Source organism: Diorhabda carinulata, chromosome 11 (assembly GCF_026250575.1).
Source record: "Diorhabda carinulata isolate Delta chromosome 11, icDioCari1.1, whole genome shotgun sequence".
Classification (NCBI taxonomy): Eukaryota; Metazoa; Arthropoda; class Insecta; order Coleoptera; family Chrysomelidae; genus Diorhabda; species Diorhabda carinulata.
This window is the reverse complement of record NC_079470.1, coordinates 5,159,467-5,177,676: the sequence shown is the minus strand read 5'-3', so window position 1 is coordinate 5,177,676 and position 18,210 is coordinate 5,159,467. Positions and strand designations below refer to the sequence as shown.

At 31.3% G+C, this 18,210-nt stretch overlaps 1 protein-coding gene and 1 long non-coding RNA gene across 2 annotated transcripts in view; both read left to right on the top strand.

Annotated features, from left to right (window-relative positions):
• The first annotated feature begins 1,647 nt into the window (after positions 1 to 1,647).
• Positions 1,648 to 3,670, top strand: LOC130899465 (uncharacterized). Its single transcript, XR_009060034.1, has 2 exons — positions 1,648 to 1,902; positions 3,524 to 3,670. It is a non-coding gene; the product is annotated as an uncharacterized LOC130899465 (long non-coding RNA).
• A 2,555-nt stretch (positions 3,671 to 6,225) lies between these two features.
• The window catches only part of LOC130899551 (adenylate kinase isoenzyme 5), a 40,841-nt gene continuing 28,856 nt past the window's right edge, over positions 6,226 to 18,210 (top strand). Inside the window, exons 1-2 of the mRNA XM_057809562.1 lie at positions 6,226 to 6,502; positions 17,974 to 18,141. Of these exons, the coding sequence (XP_057665545.1) occupies positions 6,481 to 6,502; positions 17,974 to 18,141 (190 nt within the window). The 5' untranslated portion in view covers positions 6,226 to 6,480. The remainder of the gene's footprint in view (positions 6,503 to 17,973; positions 18,142 to 18,210) is intronic.

The window sequence follows — 18,210 nt, the reverse complement described above, 5'->3', positions numbered from 1 at the left end:
CATGCACCCCATTCGCCAGATTTAGCCCTCTCGGATAATTTTCTGTTTCCAGGCTTCGTGTTCAAACAATAAGTTTTGCACGCCTCCAGATTCCTTCTGACCCAATTTAGCAATTTGAACAGTGGGTTTCAAGTGTTGGTCTATTTGAAAGTTTTTTCTCTTGATTTTAGGTCTCTTCTGTTTTAAAATTAGTTTTTTTAATGATTTTTCGAAGATAACATTTGACGTTACGACTTCTCTTTAAGTCTTTATCAAATTTAACCAAAAATTATCAAAAAAAACTAATTTTAAAACGGAATAGATCTAAAATCAAGAAAATTTAGTTGCATCAATAAAAAAAATTGAAAAGCAACATTAAAAATATTTAGATACATTAGTAAACAATCTTGAAACTCATTTTAGTATACACCTTGCTTGTTTATATAGTTTCTTATACATACAAAAGCCAATTTAATTGTTTTAAATATTTTACGAACATAATTTGATTTCTAACAACCTTGTCCTCGTCCTAAGTTCATTTCAGTTGGTAATGATCTTCGGGGTTAATAACCACCACAACATTTTCTTTAAATAGTTTGAATATTTAAAAAATTGCATGAAATATGTAAAATCGGCGTGCTGTATACTTCAACTTTGCGATACAAAAATAGCAATTATAAAAATGGTTAGTGGGTTTACGTCACACCATTGAAACTGCAAAATGTACACTTCCCATAAAGCGTGTAAAATTCAAAGTTAAATAATTATGGGTAATCAGCTATTGGGGGCCAAATCACAGTTTGAGTCACAGAACCGCAATTTATGTTCATCAAATTGTTGTTTGTTTCATACTAAGGCCTTAAATAGCTTATTTAACTTTCAAAAACAAGATCCCACAATGATTAGACTGGATTTTTTGTGGAACGTTACAAGAAACGAAACCTCTCAGTCCCAATTTTTTTGAATGCATCCGTTTTATCGATGGGGTCTTGTTTACGCGACAAAAATTTTCATAATGCTTACTAATTAGTAATTATAATGATAAGTAATAACTTTATCAATACTTAATACCAGAATCGGTCATTACTTCATTATATTCAAATCAAATCAGAAAACTGTACAAAGTATCAAATTTTATCAAGAGTACCTTTTGAGTGTGAAATTGAATGATGAAAATCAGTGACATTTCAAGTGATCATTAAGTTCACTCGAAATTTTGTTTAATAAATCTAATATTGAAAAAGTTATGTTTAATACTACTTGGTACGAACCGTGTAACTAGCGCCCTCTACGAGAGTCGGACATAAAAACAAATTCATTGGATGTATCAGCTTCCAAAACATAAAATTTGAACACAGTGTTGCCAGTAGTTGCGGCGAAATCGTAAAAAATGAACAAAACCGATTTTTCTAGAGACGGGATTACCTTTTTTTGAAATACCCTGTATTCTTTTATTTTTATACGGTCTTTTATCATCAAATCCTTCAATAATAAAGTAAATAAACTTCTAAAAAAAGAATTTTTATTTTAACAACCTCCCTTGTATATTAGAAGAAATAATAAAAACAAATTATGTGTTTTATCAAATAATTAAAAACAAATACGCGTGGTTTTTATTTATTCTCTACGTAAGTAAATAATTATAATGAAAAAAAAAATAATTCCTCATGCATATAAATCCATAAAATGGTTATTTTTGCTAATTTTCTGTTTATGTTTTCGATACTATCCAAGTTGTAGTCATGAAAATTCCGATTATAATAATTATATTTTCCATATTTACGACGTATGCAGAATGTATTGAATGTACCGAAAATTTTTGCCATATGGTTAGATGTGGAGGTGCCGATTGCAAAGATACAGAAATACTCGTTGAGAAAGGAGGTACCTGTGGATGTTGCGATGCATGTTACACAAAATTATGTAAGTCTCGTTTGATTATTAGGTATTTACGAAACGAAAATAATATAGTCCGGTCATTTTAGGTAGATTTAGGCAAGAATTTTGGGGAAATCGAGATACTTAGCTATAAAGTCGTTTAAAATTGTTCATTTGTCATCATAAAACTCCTTTCAAAATTCACATGTAATTCGATGTTAGCAATTTTAAAAATCGGGGGTCAAAAGTTAAGAAAATCGATTCATTGCACATTTTTTGCAAATAACTCGTTTCCTATGGGTTTTACGCTATATTTACGTGTTATTAATATTATACGATATTAAATTCTCTACAACTTTTGTTTGAAAAGTTTTTTCATACGGTGAATCGTTTCTGAGTTAGAGAGCGGTAAAAATCCCGTTTAAAATCAACTAAAATCAACTAAATTATTGCTAAATATATAAATATAAATAATTTCCATTTTTTATTAACAATTACATTATATATAAATTTAAATAATTGATAATTATGTATTTAGCAATAATTTATAAACTTTATAACAGATTATTTTAATCGGGACTACCAGTTGATTTTAAACGGGATTTTTACCGCCCTCTATCTCAGAAACGATTCACCGTATGAAAAAATATTTCAAACAAAAGTTGTAGAAAATTTAATGCTCTACAATATTGATAATAAACACAAATAGCTTAAAACCCATAGGAAACGAGTTATTTGCAAAAAATGTGCTAAAAATCGATTTTTTTTTACTTTAGACCCCCGATTTTTGAAATTGCTAACATCGAATTAAATGTGAATTTTGAAAGAAGTTTGGGGATAACAAATGAACAAATTTTAAACGAATTTATAGCTGGGTATCTCGATTTTCTTAAGTGAACTACCTTAAATGACTGGACTATAGACAAAAACAGCTCGAACATAAGATTTAAATCTATTTGTTTTAATCAAATAGACCCTAATTTTTTCTGATACAATTCCATCATTCGTAGCTGTATAGCTTCACATTTTTTTTTTCAAGACTCCTAATGTATTGGCATATATTAAGGCAATGACACATTTTATTTTAAACAACTGTTTCAATTGCCTGATTGAAGTCTATAAATCTTACATGAATGTCTTAATTTTTTATCTATCTAATATATGATCTTGGTTCCTCTTCCTTTCTTAAAACCTTATTGGGATTCTCCCTTTTTCCTTTCTTGGAACTAGTTGAGTCTGTTTCTCACAACTTTGTACACCAGAACTAAAACTTATATCCTCCAATAATTTTCACACAAAACAGTTCATAAAGTGAAAAATCTTAGCGTAGAATAGAAAAAGTATTTTTTAGACGACGCCATCTGAAAGTTATTCGTTCTGTACTTATTTAAATCCGTTCCGTTCCGTGTAGTGACAGTTCCGTACTGCAAAACACTTCCGGGATGTTCTGGAGTGACTCTAACCACTTCAATTTTGACAGTTGACAGTTTCACTTCGATGATTTTACAAAAACTAAAATCTGGAAGTTCTACTTTATGATCTACATTCTCGATGATTAAAAGTACTCTCGCAATAAAACGAGATGTTTATAAAAACTTATTTAAACATTTGATTTTATATTTGGTTCTTTTGAAAACTTACTAAATAAGACACGATTTTTTTTTAGTTGAAGGAGACGTTTGTAAGCCTCGTTTTAATGGCGGCGGAGCATTTTTAGCTAGATGCGTGGATGGACTGATTTGTGGTAAATGTGGAAAATGCATAAAAAAATGAAAATATTTCCTTATTTATAAATAAAAATATATTAAAAGTATACACAGTAATTTAATTTTTATCTATAACATATGGGTGTCCCCTTATAAGTGGACTATGGAATTAAAAGGTTATGGGGTCGGCCATGTGAACCGAAATATATTTATGAAACCAACACCTCAACTGATTTTGCCGTGCCTTTTTTGACGTAAGTGCTTAAATAAGTCGTTTATTGTTGTATTTGTTGCCTTAAACTCAATCAATACCCTTGCAGTTCCAAAATGTTGTAGCCATCACGACTTTGGTGATTTACAGTTTCTTCTTTCCACTCCCTCGTCACCAGCAAATCAACTTTCAATTGGTGAAAATGATGGACAAAAATCACCGTCCTGTTTTTGGTTTATTGGTAAGAATCTTCTTTAGTCTTGACCGAGTGACGGTTCGAACTCTATTATGATAAAATAAATGGATCCCAGCATCAAGTTGATACTTGGTGTAGAGCTAGTTAAGACTTTTCACTGACACGTGCACAAAGATTTTTGCACACGAAATTTATCTTCTTTATCAATCTGACAAATCTAATATAAGAATTTGTGAAATTATCGTTTTGAATCGAACTGGCGATGTAAAGCGATGAAAAATCATTTGAAACTAAATGATTTATATTACTTTCGAAACAACCGGTTTTAAGCATATAAATTATTTATTAAACACTTTTTTCGACGTGAACAAAAGTAATAATGACGCCCCTCCTTTCGACCTCTTGAAATATGACTCATCTATACATAATTATTTAAGAACATCTGGAAATTGGAACAGGTGTATACTTTCATAATTCTGTAGACAATAAATAATATAGTCGAGTTTGATAAAACGAAATATTTTTCAGGTCAATCAATTTCGTTATCTTCTTTATTAGTTTTCGAAAAGAAATAATTATCATATCGTTTATCTACAATTACTTCGATTTGGTTTTTTATCAGACTATAATATTGACAGTTTAGAATACAAGTGAACCAAGTCCACTTTTAGTTGATATTAAACTACAAAATTTTGAAAATTAAAGCTTCAAACATTACCTGTTAACGTTTTGTAAAAGTACATATTCAATTTAAGGAGTTAAACGAGTTTTATTGACATTTGACATTGTGATCTGATCGATTACTAGTGAATCGATTCTTTGAACCAAATGAATCGATATTTATATTAACTTTCTAAATATAAACTTGGGAAATTAATCGATTTTTTAGGAATCAATCTCTTGGACCGCGATTTTTTTCATGAATCGATTCATCAGCTTACGATTCCAATCGATTTAGAAATCGAACTTCCTTTTAAAGAATCGTCATACCTAGTTATAACCTCAAAAAGTCCAGACTAGTGGACTAATCATCAGTAACATTTCCTTCGGTTTCTAATTGTCTTGGGTTTGACGATTTTTCTAAAGGTCCTGGAAGTATACATCTTAAATAAAGGCTATTTAAGAACGTAGGGGCAACATGTCCTTCTTTTTTAAAGATTATTTGCCTTTTAGTTGGGTAAAACTGATGCTGCTCTACAGTCAACAAAGCTTGAAGTTCCACAGGTCTTTCTGGCCCTCATTCTTGAGTGTTTTTTTCCAAGATTTCGAAATTCTAAAATTTCATTCATTTTTATTTGAAAGGGTTCATTTTTACAAATTTCAACCACCGTATCTTAAACCAATCAATTTTCCTACCTCTAGTTTCTTTTCCTGTTTGTGATTGAATCTTCGAGAGGTTTTAAGTATCGTTGGAGAAATGAGTGGCCTGGTACCATAAATTTCATATAAATTATTTCTGATTTACCAAAACATGAATCAAACAACAAAACAACATATCTGAGTGTCCTGGCATGCTTCTAATGCTGTTCAGCTCAAATAGACTCATGTTTATAATGTTTCGAGCTGAAATATTATTGAACCAGCTAGGATCTTCTTGTTCTAAGATTGATGCAAAAATTCCTGACTCTAAATCATCTGAAAGTCAACTATCTTGTTGCGCATTTTCTGCAGATGGTTCGAAGAACTCAACAAAAGGAAAACCATCAGATGAAGTCATTCCAATTCTACGTATTTCTGTCAAGTATAAAACTGGAGGTGGAGGTAAACAACACTCAGAAATACTCACCAAGACCCTTTTAAATTAGGTTCTAGAATATAGAGTAGAAAAGAGAAGGCTTGAATATTAGAAACAACAAAAAGTGAAACACTAAAGGCAAAAAATAAAACAGCTAAAAGTATGATGAAGACAGTGAATGAAAAAATGATTACATCGATGACGACGAATTAGATGACATGGAAGATGGTGAAATAGAAATTGATTAGCTCACAATTCTTTTATTGTTTTTCATCATGAATACCTTTGAAACATCATATCATTACATCGTGAACTGAAAAGAACCAGCAAAGTTCGTGCTGAGAACTATTTATCGTTAGTAATAATTATAATATACCAAATAACGTTTTAACTTTCCGTTCGGTCTGTCCATCGACGTCGACCCATAGCAACCAATGGCTAAACAGCTAAGTTCATCAATTATTCAAATTTCCAAGCGCTTTCCGATTTAAAGAAAAAGCGATTTTCCACCGAACGGAATAGTTTCCATTGAACCGTTGTAAAGAGCAGTAACTAAATTATCTAATTTTGATTTAGAGTAACGATTATTTGAATGGTATTTTCGAGATGCGGTTTTGTGAACGGGTGATCGTTTTAATTGGTGTTGAAGAGTGATAAAATTGATCGGCGTTCACGACTCGATGAATCAAATGAAAAGTTATACGCGGTATCCGCGTTTATGGTTGCATATATTCGATAATTTACAGAAAAGATTTTATTACACGTAAACCAGAATATGGGAATCTGTTTGGATACAGGTAAGACTAGTATTTTCTTAACAATTAACGTTTATACGTATTGCAATCCAGAAATTTCTTGGCCTTGCAAGCCAATAGAATCGGGAGTGCCTCAGGGCTCAGTACTGGGCTATCTAGACATTAGCGGTAAAATATGTCTTTATGCAGATGATACTAGTCCATAACTGTCACCCTTAAATCATGGTGCGATTCCCTTTTTTGCGCTAAGATTAGCTCCCAAAGAACTTAATTTATCCACCTCCCTAATAGTTTATTATGCCATTATTAAGTGGCACACTACACATTCAGAATTAGTTAAAGGCTCAAAATTATACAATGCAAAAAAATGCACAATCATTTGCCAATTGAAATCAAATCGATATCATTTTTACCGCATTTCGCAATAATTTGAGGGAATATGTACTGGAAAGTTTTCACAAGATTTTGTCCACAAATTTTAACAATTTTTTGACAATAATCGAGCTCTTTCATATCTATGCACACGTCAGATACAAGTCTCAACAAACTTTATACCAAGTTCCAGCTTGTTGCAATCATGTTTTTGAACGAAGAAGGATTAACACAAATCAAAAACAGAATATGGGCTGTTTACAATGACAAAGAGAGAAACAGAGAAATGTTTTATTGTCCAAAAATTGTTTACAATTTGTAGACAAAAGCTTGTGGAAAGTTAAGAAAATACTTTGGTGAATGCTGCGTTTATTCACAGTTAATCAAAAACAACAACGTTTTGACGATTCATAGCAGTGTTTGGCCATTTTTGCACGTGATAAATCAGATTTTTTGCGTCGATATGTGACAATTGGTCAATCACTTCACTCCGGAATCAAAACGATCATCATCTGAGTGGACTGCAGCCGGTGAACCAGGTCCGAACCGTCCAAAGTTACAATAGTCAGCTGGGAGGTTTATGGCTTCAGTATTTTGGGATGCGCATGGAATATTGTTCATCGAATATCTTCAAATGGGAGAGACAATCAATAGCGAATACTACATAGAGTTTTCGGATCGTTTGAATGCAAAATTCAAGAAAAAACGGCCAAAGAAAAAACCTTTCATCAAAACAATACACCAATTCACGAGTCGATGGCAACGAGATTGTTGAATTGAACGAATTACACTTCGAGTTGTTTCCTCATCCACCATATAGTCCAGATCTGGTTTTCAGTGACTACTGGCTATTCGATGATCTCAAAAAAATGCTCGCCGTTAAGATATTCAGCTCGAATGAAGAAGCAATTCTGAAACTGGATCATATTTTGAGGCAACAGACAAATCCTTCTACAATTATGGTATCGAAAAGTTAGAGAAGCGTTGGAATGATTGTATTGCTCTCACATTGACGAATAAAGTCGATTTTTGACAAAAAAATGTGTTTTTTCTAGATAATTACATGATTTATTAAATGATTTTAAACTTCCAACTACTAAAAAAAATTTCGATGTGTAATCTACATTCCATCTTCGTCCATCTTCCATTTCCATCTTTATTCAAAAATACTCCATTTTTTGGTCGGTTCATATTTTAAATTGAGCTCTGTGCTCTTTAAACCGGATATTTTGGGATCTTTTAGTCTGCCCAACATACTTCTTGTCTTGTCATGTTCAAATCTGGTATTTCATCCAGTAATAAATAAATAATTGAGTACGTTTAATGTTCTAATGACGATTTTGAATCAAATTTTGTTCGATTAACGTAAATCGTGAAAACGCGCATTTAAACGAAATTATGATGCTTATCAATTTTTTGTTTAGTATGAAAGTACAAACACAAATTCATCTTCTGTGTTCGAGTCATGTCAATATTAATGGAAAAGCAATTGATTAAGTATTCATGGTAATATACTTGAATTGACGGTCACGGTTTTACCGAATATACCGAGAAATATAATAATCAATAATCCTTATACATTCATTTTTCAATTCAGAACATCGACTAGTAGTCGACGAAGCTAACAAAAACTAATCTAGGTATATAACATGAAAATAAATGCATGACTTGTAGACTAGATTGAGTCTTATGGACCACATCAGCATAATTAACCACAATTTACCATCCATAAAGCTTGAAGTTGTATGAAAAGTTTCCGACCTCATCTTGACATGATGTCAGAGTTTTGCTATACAAGTTATCTCTCTGTCTCTTGTATTACTTTCCTTTCAAATTTCCTTTGAAGATACTTTTTTGTACTAGAGGATTTACAACCAAAGGTGCCACATTATAAGAAAATACTAAAGAAACCTATGTATTCAACCACCGCCAACAACTGGTCATAATTTGGTTCGTCTTGAACGATGATACTTCATTAATATTTGGGATTAAATGCTTAGAATCATGATTCCTTCGAAATATTAGGAGGAAAAAACCCCATTAGAATGTAAATATTGGCAGGAGTTAATAAAGAATTGTAACAGAATACTCCAACGACACAGCTAGCTAAACATCTAGAAGGATAAAATAAAAAGAGTAGAGACTTAAGAAAAGAATTTTATCTTTAATATTGTATGGTTTTGATGTTAGATTGTGCCCGCTTTCGAAGAGGATTTCTCGTGAATTGTCTTGATAATTTAAACGCTCTCTTGAGTTGAGTTTTCTCGCTACATCTCTGCTTCATGGTAGATATTCTCTCGACTGGGTCTGTTATTAAAATTTTCTTCAGAATATCATCATTTCTGACGCGGTGCTGTGAGGTTATGTTTACAATTTGCTTATCTATCTCTCCCGGTCTCGTTCACGTCTCCAAGTCATATCTTTAGAAGAAAGACGAGAAAAGAAAAATACTAACTGTATAGAATTAGAAAAAGATTGTTGTATTATTATATTAAAAAATTATTAGAGCATCACAAAAATTTTTATCAAGTTTTTTAAGCTTAATCACCTGGGGACAGTTTTAAAAAACGACGCCATATCTGCGTTCATTACACATCCGAATTTTAAATCTGATTGGTCAATCTCTTGCGCTTCTTACTGCTACAATATAGAGGAACGTTGGAAGTTCATATGGTTCGAGTGCACGTGAAATCTGTGCACAAGTAACTCGCTAATATAATAATCGGCCTTAAATCGGAGAATAACAAGTTAAATACTAGAAAAAAATTGGTTTTTCTATATTATTCTTATTGATATTTGAAGTGGGTAAGTACTTACCAAGGTGTGAAATGCCAAATTAGAAAGTTGTTAGTATGCCGAAGGCACGTGCTGAAATGAAAAGTCGCAGAAATATCAGTAGTTACTAAAAATCGTAAGAAAAGAGTGAATAATTAATGAATGCTGTTAAAATTTGATTTTAATAAGAATCAGAACAAGTTTTTATCAAAAATGTGTTAGGTAAATAATTTTTTATTAGAACGTTATAAATCTACAAAATATTATCTCTTATAGAATCATTGTGTACAATCGTGAAATCGATTGGTTGAAATGTACGTGGACAAATGTTTACTTGATGTGTTGTTCGTTATGTTTAGGGTTTTATCTGTGACCTTGGAAATATTCTTTACGTTAATGAGAAATATTGAATGGCATCGACCGCATTTTTTCCTACTTTAGTTTTTATTATTTTCTTCGATTTACAAAAAAAAAATATTTCCATCTTAGAGCCAAACTGTATTAAATCATTAAATTTTGTAGCAGAATAGTTTTAAATACAAAATATGTATTTGATTTTCCATTTTCCAGCTTTCAAAATAATTATCTATGTAACGACTGAGTGAAGTAGCCTTTTATCGACGAATGTGAATATTGACGTTGTGGGAAAATTACATGAATCGAAAAAAAAGCCTTTACACAAGATTTGCATAAAATATTGTTTCTACTAACAAAAATTTTATCAAAGTAGAAAAAAAAGTATCGGCGCGACTTGAACCTGGGACCTCCCGGATGTGAGCCTCGTATTCTAGCCACTACACTACGGAGACCTTAATAATACGTTTTTTTCACCCACTACTGCTTATGATATGTTTCTTTATGAACTCGAAAGTTATCAAAATGTCAATTAAAAGGAGTTGATATCATATAAATACAATTGAACATAGAATATGAATGTTCCCCATCATTTCCATATATGGAAAAAATTTTCTTTATGATTAAAGGTCAAAAAAATGTGTTTTTCGCAAAACGGTGGGTTTTAACATAAAATACCCCAGACAAAAATTGTAGATAACAAAATTATCTACAAAAAACGTGTGAATATTTTTTTTACAAGCCACTGTTTCTGAGATATAATGATTCAAAAAGTTGTAAAAGTTATAATCCGGTCAATTTAGATATTCGAAGTTAAATAAATTCCCATCGAGCTGAAAATCAGTAGAATTGTTCAAAATACAATTGAACATAGAATTTGAATGTTTCCCATCATTTCCGTGTATAGAAAGAAATTTAATCAAGGTCAAAGGTCAAAAAAATTAGTTTTTCGCAATTTTCAGCAAAATGGTGGGTTTTAACATAAAAATACTTTGGACAAAAATTGTAGATCATAAAATTATCTACAAAAAATTTATCAGTACTGTTTTTCCTACAAGACACTGTTTCTGAGATATAATGATTCAAAAAGTTGTAAAAGTTATAATCCGGTCAATTTAGATATTCGAAGTTAAATAAATTCCCATCGAGCTGAAAATCAGTAGGATTGTTCAAAATACAATTGAACATAGAATTTGAATGTTTCCCATCATTTCCGTGTATAGAAAGAAATTTAATCAAGGTCAAAGGTCAAAAAAATTAGTTTTTCGCAATTTTCAGCAAAATGGTGGGTTTTAACATAAAAATACTTTGGACAAAAATTGTAGATCATAAAATTATCTACAAAAAATTTATCAGTACTGTTTTTCCTACAAGACACTGTTTCTGAGATATAATGATTCAAAAAGTTGTAAAAGTTATAATCCGGTCAATTTAGATATTCGAAGTTAAATAAATTCCCATCGAGCTGAAAATCAGTAGAATTGTTCAAAATACAATTGAACATAGAATTTGAATGTTTCCCATCATTTCCGTGTATAGAAAGAAATTTAATCAAGGTCAAAGGTCAAAAAAATTAGTTTTTCGCAATTTTCAGCAAAATGGTGGGTTTTAACATAAAAATACTTTGGACAAAAATTGTAGATCATAAAATTATCTACAAAAAATTTATCAGTACTGTTTTTCCTACAAGACACTGTTTCTGAGATATAATGATTCAAAAAGTTGTAAAAGTTATAATCCGGTCAATTTAGATATTCGAAGTTAAATAAATTCCCATCGAGCTGAAAATCAGTAGAATTGTTCAAAATACAATTGAACATAGAATTTGAATGTTTCCCATCATTTCCGTGTATAGAAAGAAATTTAATCAAGGTCAAAGGTCAAAAAAATTAGTTTTTCGCAATTTTCAGCAAAATGGTGGGTTTTAACATAAAAATACTTTGGACAAAAATTGTAGATCATAAAATTATCTACAAAAAATTTATCAGTACTGTTTTTCCTACAAGACACTGTTTCTGAGATATAATGATTCAAAAAGTTGTAAAAGTTATAATCCGGTCAATTTAGATATTCGAAGTTAAATAAATTCCCATCGAGCTGAAAATCAGTAGGATTGTTCAAAATACAATTGAACATAGAATTTGAATGTTTCCCATCATTTCCGTGTATGGAAAGAAATTTAATCAAGGTCAAAGGTCAAAAAAATTAGTTTTTCGCAATTTTCAGCAAAATGGTGGGTTTTAACATAAAAATACTTTGGACAAAAATTGTAGATTATAAAATTATCTACAAAAAACGTATCGATACTTTTTTCTTACAAGCCACTGTTTCTGAGATATAATGATTCAAAGAGTTGTAAAAGTTATAATCCGGTCAATTTAGACATTCGAGGTTACATAAATTCCCATCGAGCTGAAAATCAGTAGAATTGTTCAAAATACAATTGAACATAGAATTTGAATGTTTCCCATCATTTCCGTGTATAGAAAGAAATTTAATCAAGGTCAAAGGTCAAAAAAATTAGTTTTTCGCAATTTTCAGCAAAATGGTGGGTTTTAACATAAAAATACTTTGGACAAAAATTGTAGATCATAAAATTATCTACAAAAAATTTATCAGTACTGTTTTTCCTACAAGACACTGTTTCTGAGATATAATGATTCAAAAAGTTGTAAAAGTTATAATCCGGTCAATTTAGATATTCGAAGTTAAATAAATTCCCATCGAGCTGAAAATCAGTAGAATTGTTCAAAATACAATTGAACATAGAATTTGAATGTTTCCCATCATTTCCGTGTATAGAAAGAAATTTAATCAAGGTCAAAGGTCAAAAAAATTAGTTTTTCGCAATTTTCAGCAAAATGGTGGGTTTTAACATAAAAATACTTTGGACAAAAATTGTAGATCATAAAATTATCTACAAAAAATTTATCAGTACTGTTTTTCCTACAAGACACTGTTTCTGAGATATAATGATTCAAAAAGTTGTAAAAGTTATAATCCGGTCAATTTAGATATTCGAAGTTAAATAAATTCCCATCGAGCTGAAAATCAGTAGGATTGTTCAAAATACAATTGAACATAGAATTTGAATGTTTCCCATCATTTCCGTGTATGGAAAGAAATTTAATCAAGGTCAAAGGTCAAAAAAATTAGTTTTTCGCAATTTTCAGCAAAATGGTGGGTTTTAACATAAAAATACTTTGGACAAAAATTGTAGATTATAAAATTATCTACAAAAAACGTATCGATACTTTTTTTTCCTACAAGTCACTGTTTCTGAGATATAATGATTCAAAAAGTTGTAAAGAAGTTAAATAAATTCCCATCGAGCTGAAAATCAGTAGAATTGTTTAAAATACAATTGAACATAGAATTTGAATGTTTCCCATCATTTCCGTGTATAGAAAGAAATTTAATCAAGGTCAAAGGTCAAAAAAATTAGTTTTTCGCAATTTTCAGCAAAACGGTGAGTTTTAACTTAAAAAAACTTTAGACAAAAATTGTAGATCATAAAATTATCTACAAAAAATATATCAGTACTGTTTTTCCTACAAGACACTGTTTCTGAGATATAATGATTCAAAAAGTTGTAAAAGTTATAATCCGGTCAATTTAGATATTCGAAGTTAAATAAATTCCCATCGAGCTGAAAATCAGTAGGATTGTTCAAAATACAATTGAACATAGAATTTGAATGTTTCCCATCATTTCCGTGTATGGAAAAAAACTTAATCGAGGTCAAAATATGAGTTTTTCGCAATTTTCAGCAAAACGGTAGGTTTTAACATAAAAACATCTCAGATGAAAATTGTAGATCATAAAATTATCTACAAAAAATTATTGAATACTTTTTCTCCTACAAGTCACTGTTTCTGAGATATAATGATTCAAAAAGTTGTAATAATTGTCGTATTTAATGGTTTAACCAATATATTTTCAGCAGTAAACTTTTCTTACACATTGAATTACACCGAGACTTGTGAGTATTTATAAGAAATTTCTGTTGACTGTTTGGAACTGTCATAAATTCATCAAATAAATTTTCAATTGTCGAAGATGTTGCTAAAGTTCGACGATGCTGGTATACAACTTTGATATTTCTCGTGCAATCATTATAGCCATTAATTAAAAACGACAGTAAATCTGAAACATTAGAACTTTTACAACTCTAAATGAAATAAAATAATTATCCAATTGATAACGAATTCAGTTTTTTCTTATAAATACACCGTTACCTTATCCATAATCCCAACAGAATTAATGATGGACAGAATAAACGCAGATTTGTAGTTTTTTCTGATGAAGCGACGTTTCATTTAAACGAAACGATTAACAAACAGAGCTGTTGATAATGGAGCAGAGAAAATCCTCACTAGATGTGTGAGGCTCACACTCAATATCCTAAAACAGTGAACGTTTGAGCTGGTATCTTTAACAATAAAATTATTGGCTCCTATTTTTTTGACGACACAGTTAATGGGGTTAATTAACTTCTTAATGCATTATAAAAACCTTTTCTATCTACTACCAATAAAATGGAGCTCCACCCCATTAAGGATGTACTGCTAGTAATTATTTTAACGAGGTTTTTCCCAATAGGTGGATTGGAAGACGTGGAACGATCGAATGCCCGGCTAGATTCCCCGATTTGAGTCCTATCGATTACTTTTTAGGGGGTTATTTAAAATCTAAAATATATTTTAAATAGACTCGATAAAATTGGTAATTTAAAAGTTTGAATAGAGGAAGAAATTATTAATAAAACGCCCTAATAATAATCATACAAAATGTTATACGATAATTTCAAAATCACCTCGATTATTATCAAGAAGTGAATGAATTTAGAAAACTTTATATTGCTGAACAGAGGACTAAAATCCCTTTGTAACAATGAGCCAAACGACCCCCTTTTTTATTTAAAATTTTCGATGGGATGCTAAGCAAACATATTCGTATTACGCGTTTTGTGATGCTTATATTGATGACATATATATATATCACTCATAGCTAGAGAATTTTTACTTTTATTGAAGATAATATGAGTTTTAGACAGACGTTTTGAAAAGTATATGAAAATAAAGGGAGAATATATTGAAAAAAAAATCACATTTTATTTTTTTATTTATGACCTTTCTTTCTAGATATTTACACGGAACACGGAGCACGATCTTTACCTACCTACTCCACATTTAGAGTTAGTTAAGGGCTCAATATTTCACAATACAAAAAAATGCACAATCATTTGCCATTTGAAATCATATTTATAACATATTTTTCCGAAATTTATGTTTACGATTCGATGTTTTCATTGGTAAACAGCGTGATGATGAGTCCACGTGGACTGACGGTTTGTTAGACCTCTACCGAATTTTATACGGGGAGTAAACATTATTTTTCATTCCTTTATTAGATATATCGTGCGTATTTATGAAATATTGATTGTTCCTCGCTTAAATGTCATCTGGAATTGATATTGGAAGAATTATAAATCCAAATATAATTCGAATTGTGTTATTATTTATTGTTATGAATTTACGTTGTACCAATGGCACATTTATCGACCACGAAATGTAAATTCATGAATGGACTTTGTTATTTATAAAAACGAAGACATTGATATTGAGAAAAAGCAACCTTGAAAGTTTTAACATATCGCGTGAAAAAGTCTATTAATTCAACAAATGGTATGCACTATCTGCAATCAGCATCAAGTTAAAATAATCGATGCGAACCGCGTGTCATTATACACACAGAAAAGTGACGCAAACATGATTTTATAAAAATATTAAAAAAAAGTTTTTAATAGACGCACTTTTTTTATTATTAATTTAATTGATTATATTTTTTATGTGTTGAATAAACATCTAACATGCTTTGGTATTCATAATAAGTCTTTTGTTTTATAACCTTGTTGCATGAGTTGGAATCATCACGCGAACATTAACGCTGCTTGCATTCAAAGTTGGAAATATTTTCCCAAAACTTCTTCCTACAAGGATTCATCGAAAATAATCGATCATTTTCCCATTTAGCACACTTTTAAGTAAAGTGTAATAGGCTAATAGTTATTTCATTTTTGATCACACAAAAAAAAGTAGCCCTAAAACACTATTCAATTAGACTAGAACAAAAATAACTCTTCAACTGCTAATTTTGGAAATTTTGTTTATTTATGCAATAAACTCAATCATAATAACAGCATTTCTCGATATGACTTGCCTCCAGTTGATATAAGAGATGGATAGACACTACCCTTATTGACATCTGACCCCCTACAGGGTCGGATTATGTAAGGTTTGTCACTTATTTCGAGCTATGGAACAATGTATATTATAATATCTTTTAAAATGTCACGTTGACGCAAAATGATAGTTCAAAGTGTTTACTTAAAGTTAATAGAGCGAGGTCATGAAAAATACTTTTTATTGGAAGAGACTTCGAGCAAAAGCTATACACTCCACAACAGCTTCTAATCCTCTACAAGATTCGTTCACCTTTGGGTTACTGGTAGCACATTTGAAGCTCAGCTCCAAAGTTGACCAGAAACTTGTACAGCAGAAATTCCAGCGACCTGACTCTGTTTTACCGATGGAAAATGCCTTTTCCGAGCTGTACAATATAATACCACCTAAAAAAGTATTTGTAAGACCTGCTGGACAGGCAGACGTGGTTTATGAACACCTGAAGACACCCGACAAAGCCAGGAATCTTTTCATTAGAGAAGTGCAAGCCTGTGTACCAAGGATCTCCCGAACAACACAACCTACAGAAGTTCAAGATCCACACGGTAGGCACAATCCACTTACTCGAGTGTGAAAGGGTTTACTCCTTTATGTTTGGTTTGATATAGAGGCTCTATAGGAGTCTGCATCTCTGAAGAATTATGAGGTTTCAAATTGGGGCCCAGAAATGAGAAAAACGTTACTTAAAGATACTAAATTTGACATACTGTAGGAGACTAATCGAGGCATCAAGTAACAGTAAATAGAAGACGATCCTAACCTTAGAATTTCAGTTTTTTTAACTGTAAGTTGATTCAGAAATCACCATTTTCAAACCGTGGTGGTGACTTCATTGTTGAAGATTTTTGGTAACAGTCACGGACTGACACAACCTTTGAAATAACCAACCAGAGTTCCACCCCAAAGTGGGGATTAAAATTGCGAAAAAAGTTACTTAAAGATACCAAATTTGACATACTGTAGGAGACTAATCGAGGCATCAAGTAACAGTAAATAGAAGACGATCCTAACCTTAGAATTGCAGTTTTTTTAACTGTTAGTTGATTCAGAATCACCATTTTCAAACCGTGGTGGTGACTTCATTGTTGAAGATTTTTGGTAACAGTCACGGACTGACACAACCTTTCAAATAACCAACCAGATTTCCACCCCAAAGTGGGGATTAAAATTGCGAAAAAAGTTACTTAAAGATACCAAATTTGACATACTGTAGGAGACTAATCGAGGCATCAAGTAACAGTAAATAGAAGACGATCCTAACCTTAGAATTGCAGTTTTTTTAACTGTTAGTTGATTCAGAATCACCATTTTCAAACCGTGGTGGTGACTTCATTGTTGAAGATTTTTGGTAACAGTCACGGACTGACACAACCTTTCAAATAACCAACCAGATTTCCACCCCAAAGTGGGGATTAAAATTGCGAAAAAAGTTACTTAAAGATACCAAATTTGACATACTGTAGGAGACTAATCGAGGCATCAAGTAACAGTAAATAGAAGACGATCCTAACCTTAAAATTTCAGTTAATTTAGACATCTCCAGAGGGCTTGAACTACTCGAGTTAGTACGGTTTAGTTCAGTGTTCACCCTCTTGTGCTTACTTTTAACACGTTGTTTAACGTTGTTTTTCTGTGGACCTCGTCATAGAATTAAATTCCTACAGAAATTTTTCCCTCCCACATTTCCAATTCAACTTATACCAGCATTAAATCACATTCCAACTGATATAAATCAGTTTGTTCACATTTTTTGTTATTTTGTTGTAGATAAAAGTGATGGTTCTCAAACGTTCGAAGAAGGACAAGATACTTGGGCACAAAATTCACCCAGAACTGCAGCAAATATCGCTACACCTCCGATGGGTAAATTTCCCATGCTCAATGGCACAAATGTACATTTCGAAGCACCGAAAGTGCCCGTCATATTCGTTTTGGGTGAGTTGAAGATAAACTTTTAGAAATTTCTTAAAAAAATCGAACCTTGACTTAAAAAATAACTGAGCA